The following is a 22255-nucleotide window of genomic DNA, read 5'->3' as shown; positions in this document are numbered from 1 at the left end:
GAGATTAAATGATTTTGCACTTATATATAAGTACCACATTAATTCAATATGGTGTCATTTAACTTTATTTTTACAAAAAGAAAAAAGAGAAACATAAATTTGATTTTTTAAAAGAGGATTTAATTAAAGAGAGAAGTGAGGATTATTTGATATATTTTCATTATCTAATTTGTAATATGATTCATTACCTAATGATGCAATAGGTGCGCGCGTGTGTTTGTATAATATATATATATATATATATATATATATATATATAGCTTGATTAATTTGATTTTAACTTTTTGGTACTTAATTAATTGATGACTTGGTGATCTTTTTATATATGCGTATTGTTTTGTATTTTGAATATTCTTGTTGCAGACTCGAACATTTTTACATATGATTTATTAATTTACAAGTAATTTATTAAATTTTCAATTATTTTTTATATTTTTTAATGTTTGTATATAGCAAGGATCGATATATTAGAGATTATAAAATTTTTTAGAGAAACTTTAAATGAACCAAATATTTTAATAATTTTTCAGATAATTTATTTGTTATGTTTCCAGCATACCTCCAAACATGTTTATTAATTTTTTCCTCTAAAACTATTCGCATCAAACATATTTCTTGAAAATATTTTTCCAAAAATTTTATGGATGAGAAAGTACCAAACTACCACTCAAGGTTGCAAGATTATTATTCGGATCAATAGAATTTAGGGAAAATGGCATTTTTAGTCCCTGAGTTATAGGGGTAGTGTAGACTCAGTCCCTAAGTTATGGCTGTATGCGAGTTTAGTCCCTCAGTTATTCGCGAAGTGGCGAGTTTAGTCCCTGGACATTAAATTTGACGAAAAAATTAAAAAATATTCAAAATTTGAGGGGTAAAATAGGAAATTCACATTTTATTATTCTTCTTATATCAAAACAACTTTTACAACATTATTTTTCACTTCTTAGCCTAATTATTTTCAAGATTTTTCATTTTTAAAAGCATTTTAATAATTTTCAAATGACTTGTTAGGAACCTGACTCTCGTATAACACACTTAAAACTTAGCACAAATAAAGAAATGCATGATCAATGTATTTAGGTGCATGGAACACACTATCCTAACAAGTTTTTTTTTTTTTTTACTAAGCAACAAATGTAATAAAATTAAAATTTTTGAGATTGTTTTACACACTATCCTATCTCAAAAGTTTTAATTTTATTACATTTGTTGCTTAGTAAAAAAATAAAAACTTGTTAGGATAGTGTGTTTCATACATCTAAATACAATGATCATGCATTTCTTTATTTGTGCTAAGTTTTAAGTGTGTTATACGAGAGTCAGGTTCCTAACAAGTCATTTAAAAGTTATTAAAATGCTTTTAAAAATGAAAAATCTTGAAAATAATTAGGCTAAGAAGTGAAAAATAATGTTGTAAAAGTTGTTTTGATATAAGAAGAATAATAAAATGTGAATTTCCTATTTTACCCCTCAAATTTTGAATATTTTTTAATTTTTTCGTCAAATTTAATGTCCAGGGACTAAACTCGCCACTTTGTGAATAACTGAAGGAGTAAACTCGCATACAGCCATAACTTAGGGACTGAGTCTACACTACCCCTATAACTCAGGGACTAAAGATGTCATTTTCCCTAGAATTTATGTATAAAACTGATCACCACTGAGGGTGTTTCACATCACTCTTCATCGATACAAGACCATTACTCTCAATTTACATACGATGACGAAGTTATGTTTTTCATTCTTTTCTATGGTGTTATTATTACTTTTCTGCGTAATAATAGCTAGCTCGGGCATGAACATTTCTACTGATGAATCCTCTCTTCTTGCGTTGAAGTCAAGTATTATCAACATGCACTCTCATCCCATCATATTAGCCAACTGGTCTAATGCTTCTTCTGTGTGTGATTGGATTGGAGTCACTTGTGGCACTCGTATTCTACGAGTGATTGCTTTAGACATTTCTCAAATGGGACTTTCTGGAACAATTCCGTCACAATTTGGAAACCTCTCTTTTCTTGTCTCCCTCAATGCAAGCGGCAATAATTTCAGTGGAAATTTGCCCGATTCCTTAAGTCATTTGCATCGATTGAAAATCTTTGATTTCAATGTCAACAATCTTACTGGAGAAATCTCTTCATGGTTTGGGTTTCTATCCAACCTTCAAGTACTAAACCTGGGTCAAAATCACTTTACGGGTTCTATCCCTCTTTCATTGTTTAACCTGTCGAAGCTAGAAACCTTGGACTTGAGTTTTAATCAAGTCAATGGCTCTATCCCATCCACCATCTTCAACCTTTCTACTTTGGAAAATTTGAGATTGGTAAGCAATTCTTTATCTGGTACCCTTCCCCAGAATTTGTGCCTTCATCTTAAAAATATTAGAAAGTTTGAAGTAACCGATAACCACTTAAGTGGAGAAATGCCAAAAGGTTTATCCATGTGTTTTAAACTAAGATGTTTGGGATTGAACTACAATCAATTTGAGGGAACGATACCACAAGCGTTTGGGAACTTAACGAGTCTTGAGTTCTTTCGTGTTGGCGGTAACAACCTTAGAGGTATGACACAATGCTAGCTTAATTCTTTGCTATAACCATTGATATTCCATTTGAGAGTTTTCGTATATTGTTGATCGAATGGGTGGCAAAGATTAGTTTATTCAATTCCTAGTCCTAGCTTATCAGCTAATTTTAGTTTATTTGACCATTATTAACTGTTTCACTTGTTTAAACAATTAATACGAGTTTTTGATTGATTAGTTTTTTGTAACAGTTTATTACTTCAAAATGTTAAAATTTGCAGTTGTTATACCGTGGACCATGGATCATGGCTGATACTGCAGTTGTGTTGAAAGAGAAACTGCAGTTGCGCGGAACAGAGGCCGTGCTCTCCGTCTGGAACTGCAATTGTGTTGAACTGATACTGCAGTTGTGTTGAACGGATAGTGCAGTTGTGTTGAACGGATGAACGGTCTCTGTTCCGCGCAATTGCAGTTTCTTTCAACACAACTGCAATATCTTTTCAACACAACTGCAGTATCTGCCATGATCATGGTCCACAATATAATTTGCGATCATCTAATAGTTAATTTACCAAACACTTTTCTACAATATAATCAGTTAATGCTATCAACTTGTCAAACCACTAACCCAATCAACTAATAGTTATTTATCAAACACCCCAATATCTTTAACGAACTTGTATTGCATATTTGTATGTCCAATTTTTTAGCGATTATTGTTTTGTGAAATAAACTCTCCATCGTTCAAATAGAAACTTTGCCATATCAAATTTCACCATTTGCATCAATGACTTTTAATTTACATTTGATAGTCAGTCAAGCTTAATTTAATTTGCACAGCACTTTCAATTCCGCCTTTCGTTATAAATATTCAAAATCATTAGAAATATCCCGCCAAGCTAATTAATGATACAAACTTATAAATATACATGATCACGAGTTTGAATCTCAACGTTTTCAGTTTGAACAATTTAGACATGTTTACCTTCTTAGCATGTAATAATTTACCGGCTAGACTGCATTTGTCTCAAAATCCATAATTTCTTTCTTTCAGGAAGAGTTCCTAAAGAAATTGGCTATCTCCATAACTTGAAGGAATTACATACTGAAAACAATCACATAACGGGTTTTCTACCACCGCATATGTTTAACATGTCTTCACTGCAACTGCTGGATATGAACACCAACAACATATCAGGTAATTACCCCATACGCTGATTCTCCTTCTATACATGCATACTTTATATTACTGGGTTATTAGTATATTGTTGTTTTTGTCTATCCTTTTTATTTATTTATTTGAATATCTGAATTGTTATTCAATATGAATATTAGGTGTAGAATATATCATCATAAATTTGTTTAGATCTAAAATAAAGATGTTAGTGTGGTGGCTAATAACGATACCAATTTATATCATGGAACTCCGGGATCAAAACGAGGTACAGAATTCATACTCGTAAGGTATAAAATTTCATAACACAAGATACAAAAAATCATAACACAAGACATATACACATGTTCAATACTTACTTATTTTTCAAATCTACTCCCTCCGTCCCATTTTGGTTGTCTGGTTCGTATAACGAGGCTTGACTGAAGTTATTTTTAATCCAATTTTTCATAATATTAAGTTTAGTATTAATATATAAAATTTATATATTTAGAAACTACATCAAAAGTACTATTAAACACAAAATTAAATTTAAAAATAATAAAAAATTACTAAAAAAAATAAGCAATGAAGAAAGAGTTGGTTTGACAAATGAATAGTAAATAGGACATGTAAAATGGGACGGAGGGAGTAATTTAGATATATAATTTGTGTTCATAGGCATAGAATTTCACAACACAAGACACAAAAATTCATAACATAAGACACAACTATTAATTTGTTTCAGGTACAGAATTATACACATAAGATACAGAATTTCATAACATAAAATACAAATATCACAACATAAAATACATAAATATGCACCGGGGTCCACATTACACCATGAACCCTAGTCCATGATATAAAGAGTGGCTAATGATGAGGCGATGTATAAGGGGTCTTTTCAACCTTGGAGGGCCATCCCAAGAGTGGTTTCTCTCCTTTTTTTTTTCTTTTTTTTTTTTTTTTGCCANTTTTTTTGCCAATTGATCCAATTGATATATATTGCGTGTGTGTTGGAAAATAGATTAAAATGACATTGTAAGTAGCTATTTTGTGATACGTACAAATATATGTGTGGTCCACTATCGATTTGGGTCGGGTCAAAAGTGGATTCAAGTTCTTCGTAATTAGATGAAGATATTGATATATTGTACGCTTAAAATGGATAATGTGTAAATGAGAAATTGATTCTCAAAATATACACATTTGAGTTGGAAATTAAGTGTGGAAAAGTTTTAAAGTAGCTTTTGTCTCACATTGGTTCGGAAATTGGGTTTGCACCACTATTTGTACAAGAGCCTTTCTAAGACATATTGACTTGTATAGCATAAAGGCTCTCTCTTGTGCACAAGAGTAGCCTGAAAAGGCTTGACTCGTGTACGTGGGCACGAATGTCGTCTGGATAAATTATGTCAATTTTTGTATCAGTTTTGAACGAAGTTACTTTGAGTGACCGTTTGGAAGATTAATTCAAGATGTTATGGAATTAACTTTAAATGAATTCCAATCTTAAATTCCAGAGTTATTCTCTATGTTTAATGTTATTGATTCCCCTCCTCCTATATATACTTGGTTGAGTAGTAGCATTTTATAACATTCAGAAATCAAGCTTTCAAGCTCTCAAAACTCTGCTCCTCCTTTCTTTCTAACCTGTTGTGTTTCATCCCACGCCCTAGTTCGTCGGGTTCTAAGTTTGAGTGCTCAATACTTAGAATCGTAGTACGTTTTATCCTGAGAAGCCTAGACCGCAACGCTTCTAGCATCTTGGGAGTCGGTAAACAAGATTTTAAGGAGAGAGTGCAACTTGACTCGTACTTCGAACCTACCCTCAAAATGATCCCTTCTTGTGTTTCCAGAAATTTATTATTATTATTATTATTATTATTATTATTATTATTATTATCATTTTTTAGGGAGAGAGAGGGGGGGGGGGGTTTGCATAAGGTGCAGAGGAAGTCCTTGGTGTGGGCATGCGGTTGATCAAATTTAGATCAAGTCTCAAATCAATGAAATTTAAAAAAAAATAAAAATCACGCGTTTGGAAGGAAGAATCACAAGCTAAAAGTGGTGCGCACCTTTGTTAATAAAAATATTAAATAAATGACGTCGTTTTGAACCAATGTCCACCTTGTAGGATGGACCTTGGTCCACAATATAATTTGCGCAAAGCACCACCACCCCCGCTTAGACCCTACATTCATCCAACTATAATGGTTTCAATACTTATATCGCCTAGTGTTTTCATCACCATAGGTGTTATAGGCATGCCACGAATGAATGGATCGACCAAGCTAAAATGGGAGGCGTAATGGTTAATAAAAAAAGGTCGACTATACAACAATCAATGGCGCGTGACAACATGGTGAGGGTACTAGACCATGCTAAAGGGGTAGGTGTAATGGTTAATCAAAAAGGGTCGACTATACAACAATCAATGGCGGCAACATGGTGAGGGTACTAGACCATGCTAAAAAGGGAGGTGTAATGGTTAATCAAAAAGGGTCAATTATCAGGGTTACCTTGGGTACTAGACCATACCTTTTGTCAAATTTGAGATCTTGATTGAGCTCAAAAAGAAGATTCTATTTCTCATACAACATATCACATTCATTATGTCTGTTTGGTTTCACTTGACTAAGCTCACCCTTGCTCGTCGAGGTTGGGTTGTGGGCATCGTTCTTGGCTCAGAAGGAAGTAGGGTTACCTTGGGTTGTAGATGGGCAGATCCGTACAGTGTACCATGACATGCTCGACTTGATTAAGCGACGCCAACTCTGGATTCTCATTCCCAATTTCTGAGTATGATCGCGACCCATTGGGTGGCGGAGAGTTGCAAAACATGGGGCCCAGGCTGGAAAAGGTATAGGTTCCTGGGGCCAGCAGGGTTGGCGGTGGGCGGCTTCATTGAGTGGTGAAGCATGTAGCCCAAGGCCGGCGAATGGCGGAGAAGGGGGCCCGAGGTCCATGGGGCTTTAGCGAGCAGCGGAACATGGGGTCCGGGGCTAGCTAATGGCAAAGCGAAAGGCCTGGGATCCACTGGGCTTTGGCGAGTAGCGGAGAGTTGGGGTCTAGGTCCAACTCCTCGCTCCAATTGTTGTTCAAACGATCCCCTAGATCTCCTTGCAAGAATCCGTTTGGGTTATTTTCGCCTAGGGTGATGTTGGTGTGGCAGGATTAGCTGGAATTGTGAGAGGTGGACCTCTCAAACTTTTGATTGAGATGGTCATGGACCAAAATTAAAAAGCATGCTCGAGCGTGGACGTCGAGACCAATGATGAAACTAATGGATCAGGGTTGTAAACAGATCAACTTAGCTCGCATAAAATATAGAGAAAAAATGGATAATTGAGTAGAATTGTAGTAGTATGGGATGAATTAAGGCAAGAAGATTACAAGAAGTTTGTAAGAAATGAATTGAACATGATGTTTGAATGGCAATAATACATGATTTGTAATAAGTAAACAATTCCAATTTATACATGGAGATTACAACGAATTTAGCTAACTTCATGGTGGGCCACAAGACTAGGTCAAAACCCCCGTAATGGGCCGAGGGGTTGGGCCAAATCTAGCTGTCCCGGCCTTGGAGATAGGCTCCGAGACGGAATGGTGATCTCCCAAAGCCGGCCACAGAGGCCGGGTCTAGCCACTCGGCTCGGGTAGCCTCATCCAGGTCTCTCGGTCTGGGTCACCTAGTCTGAGACCTTCACCTCAGGCCGTCAAGTCTTCTATCTTGGGTTTGAGCCACCTTCTTGGTTCAGATCGCCAACCTTGAGCCCCAAGTCGCCTATCTTGGGCCTCGGGTCTTCATTCGTAGATCGTTTCCAATATCTCCATCAATTGTATAGAGCATTTAGCATTGCACATATAAGTTTTCAAGAAAAAAAAAAAAAAGCATTACACCTATAATAATATGCTGTCAACCTTGATCACTTTTAACAGCCTTAATTTTTCTAGTAAGTAGCTTTCTATTTCATTCTTATGAAGAATGACTTCATTAACGGCTTAAACATGAAGCCTTTAGCATTGTGTAGGAGTGTTTAGCATACTCAAAATAATACCTCAAAATAATCACATTAAATGTCAATGCATACTAATTTTTACAACATTGTATAAGAGCATTTAGCATTGCACATATAATAATATGTTGTCAAGATTCATTAAAAAGTTTTGAACTTTTTTTATTGTACGATTTGGCAGGTAGAATACCAAGAGAGATGAGCAATCTTCACAAGTTGGAAGAAGTTTATTTACAAATAAATTCTTTTAGTGGTTCCATACCATGGGATATATTCAATATCTCCACTCTGTTGCAATTGAATCTTGGGTTAAATAGTCTTTCAGGTAATCTTCCACCTAGAATGGGCTCTAGGCTTCCAAATCTCGTTGGGATTAGCTTTTATACTAATGACCTCACTGGAGCTATTCCTAGTTACATCTCCAATTGTTCTAAACTGGAGGTCATATTCTTCAGTTATAATAGTTTCAGTGGCCCAATTCCTAACTCATTAGGAGAATTGAGATTGTTGAAAATATTGAATATGGAAGATAATAAGTTGACAAGTGAATCCTCTACTATAGGGTCCAATATTATCTCTTCAATTGCAGCAAATTGTAGGTACTTGGGACATCTTATCCTGGATCTCAACCCTCTGAACATTGTCCTGCCCAGCTCCTTTGGGAATCTCTCCACCTCTCTTTATGCCTTTTCTGTAAATGGTTGTAATATCAAGGGGAATATTCCAGATGGAATTGGTAACTTAAGCAGTCTAATAGAACTAGACTTATCAAAAAATGACTTGTTCGGAGTTGTTCCTAGAGCCATAAAAGGTCTAGAAATGGTTCAACTGTTTGACTCATCTGAGAACCGATTAAGTGGATCCTTGCCAAGCAGTATTTGTGATTTAAAGTACTTGTGGATATTAAACTTAGGCAAAAATCAATTTTGGGGTTCTATTCCTGAGTGCATTGGAAATGTTACTTCTCTGAGGAAGATCTATCTATACTCTAACAGATTGAGTTTTAATATACCATCAAACCTCTGGGATCTCAAGGACCTCTTATACTTGGACCTGTCTTCAAATTTCTTGAATGGATCTTTACCACCTAAGATTGGCAATCTAAACGCTGCAATATATATCAACTTATCAGTGAATCATATCTCAGGTTACATTCCAACTACCATTGGAGGTTTGCAACAACTGGTAACTATTTCCTTGGAGAATAATCTTCTACAAGGGCCTATCCCTGACTCTTTTGCAAACATTATTAGTTTGGAATGGTTGGATTTGTCAAACAACAATCTAACAAGAAGGATTCCTAAATCATTAGAGACACTCCGCTATCTCAGGTTTTTGAATGTATCATGCAACAGATTAAGTGGAGAAATTCCGAGCAAAGGCCCTTTTTCAAACTTCAGTTATCAGTCATTTTTGTGCAATGAAGAGTTGTGTGGTTCTCCAAGGCTAAAAGTTCCACCTTGTAATGCTGATTTTAGTTCCCCTCTATCAACAAGGATAATACTATGGATTGCATTTATCTCTATGATGGCTGCATTCGTAGTGGGAGTCTCATTGTATATACTTATAAAATGGAAATGCAAAAGACCTTATAATAATGAGGCTTATTCAGTTGGAGAAGTAGTTCTTACGAGAATTTCGTACTACGAACTTCAACGAGCAACTCAAGGGTTTGATAATCGTAACTTGATAGGGACCGGAAGCTTTGGTTCGGTTTACAAGGGCAGATTTACTTATGGATTGCTCTTAGCCGTCAAGGTATTTAATTTGCAAGTTGAAGGTGCATTTAAGAGTTTTGATACAGAATGCAAAGTTCTGTGCAATGTCCGTCACAGAAATCTTACAAAGGTTATTACTGCTTGCTCTAACGCGGATTTTAAGGTGCTTATACTTCGGTACATGCCTAATGGTAGTTTGGACAACTGGTTGTATTCTAACGAGCAATCTTTAGACATCATGCAAAGACTAAACATAATGATTGATGTGGCATGTGCGTTAGAGTATTTGCACCATGATTGCGCAATTTCAATTGTTCATTGTGATTTAAAACCAAGTAATGTTTTAATTGACGATGATATGGTGGGACATGTAAGTGACTTTGGTATCTCAAAGTTGCTTGGCCATGATGAATCAATTGTCTATACAATGACCTTGGCTGCAATCGGATACATTGCCCCAGGTGATGATTGATTAGCCTAAATGCCTAATATATATTTTATTTTTGTTCCTTTAATTTCTCAATTTTTTTTGAAAACAATTTCTCAATTTTATTTGTTAGAAAATATAAATTTTTTATTATAACTTTGATTTGATGTGTATCTGTTCCAGAGTACGGATCAAGTGGAATGGTGTCTACTAAAGCTGATATTTATAGTTATGGCATAATGTTGATGGAAGTGTTTACCAAGAGGAAGCCAAATGATGAAATGTTCGAGGGAGACCTCACTCTAAAGAGATGGGTTTCTAATTCACTTTCTAATAATCTGGACGAAATTTTGGACCCAACTTTATTGAAGCATGAAAAATTGCAATTTAGGCAAAACATGCAATGCATATCATCCATTTTGGAGTTGGCTTTGGATTGCACTATTGAGTCTCCTAATGAAAGGATGGATATTGGAGGTGTCCTGGCAAAACTCAACAAAACAAGACATCAATTTCTCACAATTTTCTAGGAACTTATTATGGTATGTATAGTATTATATATATTCTACTAGCATTTGTTGAATTTAGTCTTTTCGATTCATCTGGACTACTGGAATGAGTTTGCATTTGCAGGTTGATAGTGATACAGATTACTACCTCCTTGCTCCCATTCGAGCCAGAGCTAAACTAGCTCGATCAGCTCCTTGAGAGGAACATAGTGAAGACGGAGGAGAAAGAATGATTGAAGAAAGCTGGGAAAGAATTTAATTATCATCTCTTCTTTTTTAATTCAGTACAAGACTTTTAATTTAATTTCCTATGTATAGTCAAACTAGTAATACTATCTATCATTAAAAACAATAAAGAGGGTTGAATCTATTCTAATATATACATAAAACAAAAATAAAATGCTAAATGATCCAGTTGGAATGTCCTACGTCTATTAGAATGCAGTATCTGTTCATAACACTTTCTCAACCTATTAAAGCACAAGAGTCAGCATTACCTCCACTAAAACTCAAACCCACCACCTCCCGTATAAAGGGAAGAGTTTGATGCCACTGGACTACAAGGTCCTTGGCATCCCTTGACTATAATAAAATCATCAATTTGGTCCCAAGTTAATACATGTCTAATGACAAAATAAACGGAGGACCAAATACGCAATTATATTTTATTCCTAACATCCCGGATATGACATTAGATATGTGCTAGTTTTATTAATAAAAAATGAATATTCCTAACTATTACTCCCTCTGTATGTAGTATCGAGGCTCGAACCCACCTCCTTCCACATGGGGTACAATTGGATGCCACTAGACCACAAGGTCATTGGCAAATAAATCAAACAAAGTTAAGTATGGTAAATTGGCATATAAATCAAACAAAATTGAGGAGTGAAAATAGTGTGCATGTGACCGTGTGGTGATAACAAAATGCATGCATATTATGTACATGTGGCACAAAGAAAATGATTGACACAAAGTGAAACAAGGAAAATGCTACGTGAAACAAGGAAAATGAAATATGAAATGCATGGCTTAAAAATCATGAAATGGGATTATGCAAGATAGTGGTGTATGCATATGTGACATCTGGCGCAAAAGAAAGAAATGAAAGGAAATGAAATGTTGAAGTGTGATCATGGCGCAACGAAAAATGAGGAAAGAAAAAGAAATGCAAATGTTGAAATGGGATCGTGGCAGCAGCATTGATCATGCGTACGTGACTCAAACAAATAGAAGATCACACAACATTATAAATAGGCAAATGTTGTAATGAACAAATCGAAGTTTCCAAAACGGGAAAAACAATAATATTATTCTAGAAGGTGCTACAAGAAATTATTTGGAAGGTGCTGCAAGGAAACTTCAAAACAAGGAAAGATTGGTGTACTATCCGGAGAAGTCAGCTCCAAGTTATATCAGTACAAGCTGTGTTAAAATTCAGGTTGATTACAGTTTGTTTAATTGGTATAATTAGTTTAAACTGTACTACTTGTAAACTCTTTCATAGAGTTATTTATAAGGTTAATATTTAAATAGGTGGTAGACCTAGTTTTGTAATTCATTGAACCTTGCAATTGTAAAACCATCAGGTTGATCTTAAGTGAAAAGGTTTTTGGGCGTGGCCCCGCAGATTCGGAGGTGTTCTCCAACTGCGTGATCAAATTAAGTTGTGTACTTATTTTGGCGCATCTTTTATTGCTTAATATTTTGATACATATTTGCATTACATAATTTCATTTTCTTTATGATTTTTACATATTTTTGAAATTGATTTTTTTTTTGTATTTAATAGTATTTTAGTGTAGTTTTTAAATAGAGTTAATGTCATATGGGGTCATTCGAGTATAGTGGTTTTGCCGTGTTTAATCCTAAACTTTCAAATTGACTACTCATGGTCCTTCAAATTTCAAATTGTTACCATTCGTGATCTAAGTTTACCAACAATAGTCCTTCAACTTTCAAAATTTAACCTGCAGCGGTCCTCCTGTAAGGATAATGGTGGTTAAAATTTGATAGTTGAATGACAATGGGTGGTTAACTTGGATCACGAATGGTAACAATTTGAAAGTCGAAGGATCACGGGTGGTCAATTTAAAAGTTTAGGACTAAACGCGACAAAACTACTATACTCGAATGGCCCAGATGGTAACTCTTTCTAAATATATAAATTCTGTATACTAATACTAAACTTAATATTATGCAAAATTGAATTAAAAATAACTTCAGTCAAGGCTTGTTAATCGAATCAGACACATAAAATGAGACGAAGGGAGTATTATGTAGAGTCAAATCATCAACATGAAACATTGATTGTAGGGATAACGCGTTTGTGTTTGGATGCGATATTTACAATTTTTGTCCTAAAAGATTGAATTCTCAATCTCAAAAGCTCCCCACACCTTGATCCAACAGAGCATTTGAGATAACGTAAATCACGACAATTTAGTGACTCAGGAGACATAGCCAAATTATAGGTACGCACAAGGAATCTACGCTCACTTTGAACATAATTCCGATACTATGTTGCCAAGTTTCGAACATTAATCTCTTGTCTCAAATAGGTCTATATTTAAAATTCTATCAACATTTTAGAAGTGTTCAAACAACACTCAAAATTCCAATTATTGATGCATATGTACAACATTGACAAGCCACAAGAGGCACGGCCAAGTTGTAGGGATAAGGCGCCTGTGATCAGATGGGAATATGGGATGACGGAGCCCCCACGCGGGCCACGCAAATGTAGAAACTTGAAAGATAATTAATGGCTCAAGACTTGGTCATGCGGAAGTCTTAACCGAACCACACCCAAATGTGGAAACTTTAAAAGCTAATTAATGGCTAAAGACTTTTTTTTTTTTTGAGGGAAACTGGCTCAAGACTTGGTCATGCAAAAGTCTTAATCTAAACACACGCAAATGTGGAAACTTGAAAGCTAATTAATGGCTCAAGACTTTGGCTCTCTTTCACAGAGTTTATTTAGAAACTTATAACTTATTTTAGGGTCACACTTGTGTGAGACCGTCTCACATATCCTTATTCGTGAGACGGGTCGGGTCGGGTCAAATCACCATGCAAATGTCATACTTATATGTGCAAATCTCACACTTATATGCTCAAACGTAACACTAATCAAAAATACAATTTTTGTTACTTATAAGAGAAAAAATAATACATTTTTCACAATAAGTAATGTTGACAAGTGCCTCTCACTTATAAGGGCAAATATAATACTTTTGAGGAAAAATGTAATACTTTTAAATCGNGCTGTGTTAAAATTCAGGTTGATTACAGTTTGTTTAATTGGTATAATTAGTTTAAACTGTACTACTTGTAAACTCTTTCATAGAGTTATTTATAAGGTTAATATTTAAATAGGTGGTAGACCTAGTTTTGTAATTCATTGAACCTTGCAATTGTAAAACCATCAGGTTGATCTTAAGTGAAAAGGTTTTTGGGCGTGGCCCCGCAGATTCGGAGGTGTTCTCCAACTGCGTGATCAAATTAAGTTGTGTACTTATTTTGGCGCATCTTTTATTGCTTAATATTTTGATACATATTTGCATTACATAATTTCATTTTCTTTATGATTTTTACATATTTTTGAAATTGATTTTTTTTTTGTATTTAATAGTATTTTAGTGTAGTTTTTAAATAGAGTTAATGTCATATGGGGTCATTCGAGTATAGTGGTTTTGCCGTGTTTAATCCTAAACTTTCAAATTGACTACTCATGGTCCTTCAAATTTCAAATTGTTACCATTCGTGATCTAAGTTTACCAACAATAGTCCTTCAACTTTCAAAATTTAACCTGCAGCGGTCCTCCTGTAAGGATAATGGTGGTTAAAATTTGATAGTTGAATGACAATGGGTGGTTAACTTGGATCACGAATGGTAACAATTTGAAAGTCGAAGGATCACGGGTGGTCAATTTAAAAGTTTAGGACTAAACGCGACAAAACTACTATACTCGAATGGCCCAGATGGTAACTCTTTCTAAATATATAAATTCTGTATACTAATACTAAACTTAATATTATGCAAAATTGAATTAAAAATAACTTCAGTCAAGGCTTGTTAATCGAATCAGACACATAAAATGAGACGAAGGGAGTATTATGTAGAGTCAAATCATCAACATGAAACATTGATTGTAGGGATAACGCGTTTGTGTTTGGATGCGATATTTACAATTTTTGTCCTAAAAGATTGAATTCTCAATCTCAAAAGCTCCCCACACCTTGATCCAACAGAGCATTTGAGATAACGTAAATCACGACAATTTAGTGACTCAGGAGACATAGCCAAATTATAGGTACGCACAAGGAATCTACGCTCACTTTGAACATAATTCCGATACTATGTTGCCAAGTTTCGAACATTAATCTCTTGTCTCAAATAGGTCTATATTTAAAATTCTATCAACATTTTAGAAGTGTTCAAACAACACTCAAAATTCCAATTATTGATGCATATGTACAACATTGACAAGCCACAAGAGGCACGGCCAAGTTGTAGGGATAAGGCGCCTGTGATCAGATGGGAATATGGGATGACGGAGCCCCCACGCGGGCCACGCAAATGTAGAAACTTGAAAGATAATTAATGGCTCAAGACTTGGTCATGCGGAAGTCTTAACCGAACCACACCCAAATGTGGAAACTTTAAAAGCTAATTAATGGCTAAAGACTTTTTTTTTTTTTGAGGGAAACTGGCTCAAGACTTGGTCATGCAAAAGTCTTAATCTAAACACACGCAAATGTGGAAACTTGAAAGCTAATTAATGGCTCAAGACTTTGGCTCTCTTTCACAGAGTTTATTTAGAAACTTATAACTTATTTTAGGGTCACACTTGTGTGAGACCGTCTCACATATCCTTATTCGTGAGACGGGTCGGGTCGGGTCAAATCACCATGCAAATGTCATACTTATATGTGCAAATCTCACACTTATATGCTCAAACGTAACACTAATCAAAAATACAATTTTTGTTACTTATAAGAGAAAAAATAATACATTTTTCACAATAAGTAATGTTGACAAGTGCCTCTCACTTATAAGGGCAAATATAATACTTTTGAGGAAAAATGTAATACTTTTAAGGGAAAATACAATACTTTTACATTTCAATTTAAAAGTGTTACATTTTTCCTCAAAAGTACTATATTTGCCCTTATAAGTGAGAGGCACTTGTCAACATTACTTATTGTGAAAAATGTATTACTTTTTCTCTTATAAGTAACAAAAATTTTATTCTTGATTAGTATTACATTTGAGCATATAAGTATGGCATTTGTGCATATAAGTGTTACATTTGCACTTTGACCCGACCCGTCTCATGGTGACGGTCTCACACAAGTTTTTGCCCTTATTTTAATCTACTAATAAGCTAAGTCCTGTTTAATAATGTTTTCAAAATAAATTAGTAACTTAAAATAAGAGCCTATTTTGATAAGCTACTTTAGGTAGCTTTTCAAAAATAAGCTAGTATCTTTCTAAATTTTTTCCATTTTTATCCTTATTATTTTAAATAAATTACATCTTTTACCCCTGCCAATTAAAATCATTTTTGACATTTTCTCTTCAATATGTTCGGTTGTAATTTTAATTTGACATTTGTGTGTTTAAACATTAATTTTTATATGAACTAATTTTGTGAACTATAAATATTTTGTTTTACTTTATATACTTTCAAATATATGTTCTTACTTTATATTTTATTAAAATATATTAGTTTCACTATTTTATATTTTAATATGTAAACAAACCTATTTAAATTTTATGACGATGCCCTTTTTAGTCTTGTTACATTTATCAACTTATCAAAAAATTAATTTTACCAAACACTTTAAAACATAACAGTTAGCTTAACAGCTCTTCAGATTTAAGCTTATAGCTTATAGCTTTTCAGCTTTCAGGTACTTGGTTCATGTGTTTACACACAAGAAATGAGAATCAAAACTATTGTTAGTGTTTGGTTGACAATTTTTTAAAACACAATTATGAGATTTGATTACCCCTTCAATTAAAAACTCATTCTCTAATTAAAAATGGGTATCATTCCATCTTATTGATAATATAATTTTTAAGTTTGGAATAGTACTGTTAGATTTTTTTTTTTTGTTGACATTGGTGCTTTGGATGTCATTATATTAAGATCAAGTATCTTGATTTTTTGTTTTTTTTTTGTATTTTAAAAAACATTAATATTGATAAACATTCAAATTCTATCCTATTACCAAGCATGCAAAATACTTTCACCAAAACTCATTACCATTACCAAGTATTTGATTCTCATTTTGATTCCGATTCCCATTCCTATTAATATGGTTGTTGCACATTTCGTCTTTTCGTGCTCACTTTTTGTTCTTAAGTTATACTAAAATTATAAATTTCATCCCTAATGTTTTATTAGTAAAGGGACAAAAAGTGTAACGTCAATGATAACTTAGGGACAAAAAAGTGAGTTTATCAAAAAAAAAAAAAGGGGGACAAAAACTGAGTATGACCAACATGTAGGGACGAATTTTACAATTATCATATAATTTAAGGACCAAAAGTGCAATTTTCCCTAATTTATTTATATAATTGATCATCACTGAGGGTGTTTCACATCATTGATCATCGATACAAGACTATTACTCTCAATTTACATACGATGCCGAAGTTACGTTTTTCATTCTTTTCTATGGTGTTATTATTATTATTTTTCTTCGTAATGTCTTGCTCGGGCATGAGCATGGCTACTGATGAATCCTCTCTTCTTGCGTTGAAGTCAAGTATTATTAACATGCACTCTCATCCCATCATATTAGCCAACTGGTCTAATGCTTCTTCTGTGTGTGATTGGATTGGAGTCACTTGCGGCACTCGTATTCAACGAGTGATTGCTTTAGACATTTCTCAAATGGGGCTTTCTGCAACAATTCCGTCACAATTTGGAAACCTCTCTTCTCTTGTCTCTCTCAAAGCAAGCGGCAATAATTTCACTGGAAATTTGCCCGATACCTTAAGTCACTTGCATCGATTNTATTTTCCCTTAAAAGTATTACATTTACCCTAATAAGTAACAAAAATTTTATTCTTGATTAGTATTACATTTGAGCATATAAGTATGGCATTTGTGCATATAAGTGTTACATTTGCACTTTGACCCGACCCGTCTCATGGTGACGGTCTCACACAAGTTTTTGCCCTTATTTTAATCTACTAATAAGCTAAGTCCTGTTTAATAATGTTTTCAAAATAAATTAGTAACTTAAAATAAGAGCCTATTTTGATAAGCTACTTTAGGTAGCTTTTCAAAAATAAGCTAGTATCTTTCTAAATTTTTTCCATTTTTATCCTTATTATTTTAAATAAATTACATCTTTTACCCCTGCCAATTAAAATCATTTTTGACATTTTCTCTTCAATATGTTCGGTTGTAATTTTAATTTGACATTTGTGTGTTTAAACATTAATTTTTATATGAACTAATTTTGTGAACTATAAATATTTTGTTTTACTTTATATACTTTCAAATATATGTTCTTACTTTATATTTTATTAAAATATATTAGTTTCACTATTTTATATTTTAATATGTAAACAAACCTATTTAAATTTTATGACGATGCCCTTTTTAGTCTTGTTACATTTATCAACTTATCAAAAAATTAATTTTACCAAACACTTTAAAACATAACAGTTAGCTTAACAGCTCTTCAGATTTAAGCTTATAGCTTATAGCTTTTCAGCTTTCAGGTACTTGGTTCATGTGTTTACACACAAGAAATGAGAATCAAAACTATTGTTAGTGTTTGGTTGACAATTTTTTAAAACACAATTATGAGATTTGATTACCCCTTCAATTAAAAACTCATTCTCTAATTAAAAATGGGTATCATTCCATCTTATTGATAATATAATTTTTAAGTTTGGAATAGTACTGTTAGATTTTTTTTTTTTGTTGACATTGGTGCTTTGGATGTCATTATATTAAGATCAAGTATCTTGATTTTTTGTTTTTTTTTTGTATTTTAAAAAACATTAATATTGATAAACATTCAAATTCTATCCTATTACCAAGCATGCAAAATACTTTCACCAAAACTCATTACCATTACCAAGTATTTGATTCTCATTTTGATTCCGATTCCCATTCCTATTAATATGGTTGTTGCACATTTCGTCTTTTCGTGCTCACTTTTTGTTCTTAAGTTATACTAAAATTATAAATTTCATCCCTAATGTTTTATTAGTAAAGGGACAAAAAGTGTAACGTCAATGATAACTTAGGGACAAAAAAGTGAGTTTATCAAAAAAAAAAAAAGGGGGACAAAAACTGAGTATGACCAACATGTAGGGACGAATTTTACAATTATCATATAATTTAAGGACCAAAAGTGCAATTTTCCCTAATTTATTTATATAATTGATCATCACTGAGGGTGTTTCACATCATTGATCATCGATACAAGACTATTACTCTCAATTTACATACGATGCCGAAGTTACGTTTTTCATTCTTTTCTATGGTGTTATTATTATTATTTTTCTTCGTAATGTCTTGCTCGGGCATGAGCATGGCTACTGATGAATCCTCTCTTCTTGCGTTGAAGTCAAGTATTATTAACATGCACTCTCATCCCATCATATTAGCCAACTGGTCTAATGCTTCTTCTGTGTGTGATTGGATTGGAGTCACTTGCGGCACTCGTATTCAACGAGTGATTGCTTTAGACATTTCTCAAATGGGGCTTTCTGCAACAATTCCGTCACAATTTGGAAACCTCTCTTCTCTTGTCTCTCTCAAAGCAAGCGGCAATAATTTCACTGGAAATTTGCCCGATACCTTAAGTCACTTGCATCGATTGAAAATCTTTGATTTTAGAGACAACAATCTTACTGGAGAAATCTCTTCATGGTTTGGGTTTCTATCCAATCTTCAAGTACTAAACCTGGGTCAAAATCACTTTACCGGTTCTATCCCTCTTTCATTGTTTAACCTGTCAAAGCTAGAAACCTTGGACTTGAGTTTTAATCAAGTCAGTGGCTCTATCCCATCCACCATCTTCAACCTTTCTACTTTGGAAAATTTGATATTGGTAAGCAATTATTTATCTGGTACCCTTCCCCCAAATTTGTGCCTTCATCTTATAAATATTAGAAGGTTTGAAGTAACCAGTAACCTCTTAAGTGGAGAGATGCCAAAAGGTTTATCCATGTGTTTTAAACAAATATCTTTGGGATTGAACTACAATCATTTTGAGGGAACGATACCACCAGAGTTTGGGAACTTAACGAGTCTTGAGGGCTTTCGTGTTGGCGGTAACAACCTTAGAGGTATGACACAATGCTTAATTCTTTGCTATCACAATTGCTATTCCATTTGAGAGTTTTCGTATATTATTGATCCAATAGGTGGCAAAAGTTAGTTTATTGAATTCCTACTTGTAATAGCTCTATTTGGTAATATAATTAGTTTATCAGCCAATTTTAATTTATTTGACCATTATTAAACAATCAATATGACTGTTTGATTAATTAGCTTTTTGTAACGGCTTATTATTCCAAAATGTTAAAATTCAAAAAGTTACTCAAAACAACTTTTTTGATAAACTTTTTGAGAAAAGTAATTTTGCATCATGTAATAGTTAATTTACCAAATACTTTTCTACAATCAGTTAATGCTATCAACTTGTCAAACACACTAGCTCAATCAGCTAATAGCTATTTACCAAACACCCCAGTATCTTTAATGAACTTGTATTGCATATTTGTATGTCCAATTTTTTAGCGATTATTGTTTTGTGAAATCAATGACTTTTAATTTACATTTGATAGTTAGTCAAGCTTAATTTAATTTGCACAGCACTTTCAATTCCGCCTTTCGTTATAAATATTCAAAATCATTAGAAATACCCAACTAAACTGGTTAAGGATACAAACTTAAATACAAAGTCACAAGTTTGAATTCGAACCTTTTCAGTTATGGACAATTAAAATTTATTTACCTCCTTAACTTGTGATAATTTGCCGGCTAGATTATGTCTCAAAATCCATAATTTCTTTTTTCAGGAAGAGTTCCTAAAGAAATTGGCTGTCTCCATGACTTGAAGGAATTACAAATTGAAAACAATCACTTAACGGGTTCGCTACCACGGCATATGTTTAACATGTCTTCACTGCAACTGCTGAATATGAACACCAACAACATATCAGGTAATTACCCCATACGCTGATTCTCCTTCTATACATGCATACTTTATATTACTGGGTTATTAGTATATTGTTATTTTTGTCTATTCTTTTTATTTATTTATTTATTTGAATATCTGAATTGTTATTCAATATTTCAATATGAACATTAGGTCTAGAACATATCATCATAAATTTGTTTAGATCTAAAACAAAAGGTGTTAGTGTGGTGGCTAACGATGGCAATTTATATCATGGAACAAGATTCACATAGTATTGTGGATCCTGGATAAAAATAATCGAGGTACAGAATTCATACTGTAAGGTACAAAATTTCATAACACAAGAAACAAAAAATCATAACCCAAGAAACATACGCATGTAATATATATTTGCTTATTTTTTCAAATATGATTTAGGTATTTACACAATTTGTGCTCATAGGAACAAAGTTTCACAACAAAAGACATAAAAATTTGTAACATATACAACTATTAATTTGTTTCAGGTACAGAATTATACTCTTAAGATACAGAATTTCATAACACAAAATATAAAACACACAACATAAGACACATAAATATAAACTAATGTCTAGAGTACACCATGAACTCTAGCTAGTCCATGGTATAAGGATTGGCTAACGATAAGGCGATGTGTAAGGCATTTTTTCAACCTTGGAGGGGCCATCACAAGAGTGGTCTCTTTAGGCCCTATAGAGAGCCAATCGATATATATATATATATATATATATATATATATATATATATATATATATATATATATATATATATATATGTTCAAATGTGGCCGCGCCTTCCCGTGCGGTCGGTGCGATTCAAACTACTCAATATTAGAAAATGCACCACTCAATGTTAGAAAAAACACCACAATGAAAGTACACAAAAATACCAAAAAACACACCAAACACCCAAAATAATGTGGTCGCACCTTCCCGTGCGGTCGGTGTGATTCAAACCACTCAATGTTAGAAAATGCACCACTCAATGTTAGAAAAAGCACCACAATGAAAATACACAAAAATACCAAAAAACACACCAAACACCCAAAATAATACATCATAACTCCTCTGCCCCTAATAGTGTATTTGCTAACACTGTGTGGTGTATATTTGCATAGATCATATCAACTCATCTAATGAGAACAAGCGTGAAGCGCCCAAGAGAGAAATAAGAACCATTTATAGATGTTCACGTGTCCAGATCAATGAATTAGATGTAATTTTAAAAAAAAAACGACGCGGTGACATTTTCGTAAATAACTTGAACTTTGGTGTAAGGAAATGTGTTATAACTTATAAGTGAAAGTAGCTGGTGCATCTTTGCAAGTAAAATCACTTACCTTGTTAACATTCGTACACCTACGTGCACATAATTATACGTTAGGTGCAACTACTTATAACGTTAGATGCACTTAGCTAGTATTGATGCTCAATGTAAATTTTACTTGCATTTAGGTGCACTATATGAAAGTGCTACTTGCACTTATAAAACATTTTACTTGCACTTCGATGTTCAATTAATTACGAAAATGTCACCGTATTTTTTTTAAAAAATTAGTGTTTCTCAACCGTTAGATATGCACACGTGGACGGATGTCATGCGTTCTGAGTTCTCCTGGGTGTTATATATATATATATATATATATATACGGGTTCAGGTGCGAAAGAAGTCTTAGGTGCGATTGTGCGGTTAA

The 22255-nt window shown here is 33.6% G+C and overlaps 2 protein-coding genes across 4 annotated transcripts in view; both read left to right on the top strand.

Moving 5' to 3' along the window:
- Positions 1-22255, top strand: part of LOC116004343 (methylecgonone reductase-like) — a 57416-nt gene that overhangs the window by 8122 nt on the left and 27039 nt on the right. The gene's annotated exons all lie outside the window — the stretch shown is intronic.
- LOC116004341 (LRR receptor-like serine/threonine-protein kinase EFR) lies at positions 1711-10736 on the top strand. Of its 3 annotated transcripts, none has more exons than XM_031244338.1 (5): positions 1711-2561; positions 3579-3722; positions 7884-8027; positions 8850-9881; positions 10031-10736. In XM_031244338.1, exons 1-5 carry the CDS (start codon positions 1721-1723, stop codon positions 10375-10377), a joined length of 2508 nt encoding a protein of 835 aa, XP_031100198.1. In that variant the 5' UTR covers positions 1711-1720; the 3' UTR covers positions 10378-10736. The 3 variants fall into 3 exon arrangements, with proteins under 3 accessions (XP_031100198.1, XP_031100197.1, XP_031100196.1); XM_031244337.1 differs by having other exon boundaries at positions 7884-9881; positions 10031-10389; positions 10481-10736; XM_031244336.1 differs by having other exon boundaries at positions 7884-9881.

This window comes from Ipomoea triloba, chromosome 14 (assembly GCF_003576645.1).
Source record: "Ipomoea triloba cultivar NCNSP0323 chromosome 14, ASM357664v1".
In the NCBI taxonomy this organism is placed as follows: domain Eukaryota; kingdom Viridiplantae; phylum Streptophyta; class Magnoliopsida; order Solanales; family Convolvulaceae; genus Ipomoea; species Ipomoea triloba.
Note: the sequence above shows the minus strand (reverse complement) of the source record. Positions and strands in the feature narration are given on the sequence as shown.

What these genes read in the sequence shown, in the direction of transcription:
- LOC116004341 (XM_031244337.1), top strand. Translation starts at nt 1,721, where the DNA reads ATGACGAAGTTATGTTTTTCATTCTTTTCTATGGTGTTATTATTACTT. An exon ending in TGGCGGTAACAACCTTAGAG is followed by an intron (nt 2,562 to 3,578) that starts GTATGACACAAT and finishes TCTTTCTTTCAG; the next exon opens with GAAGAGTTCCTAAAGAAATT. An exon ending in AATCGGATACATTGCCCCAG is followed by an intron (nt 9,882 to 10,030) that starts GTGATGATTGAT and finishes TATCTGTTCCAG; the next exon opens with AGTACGGATCAAGTGGAATG.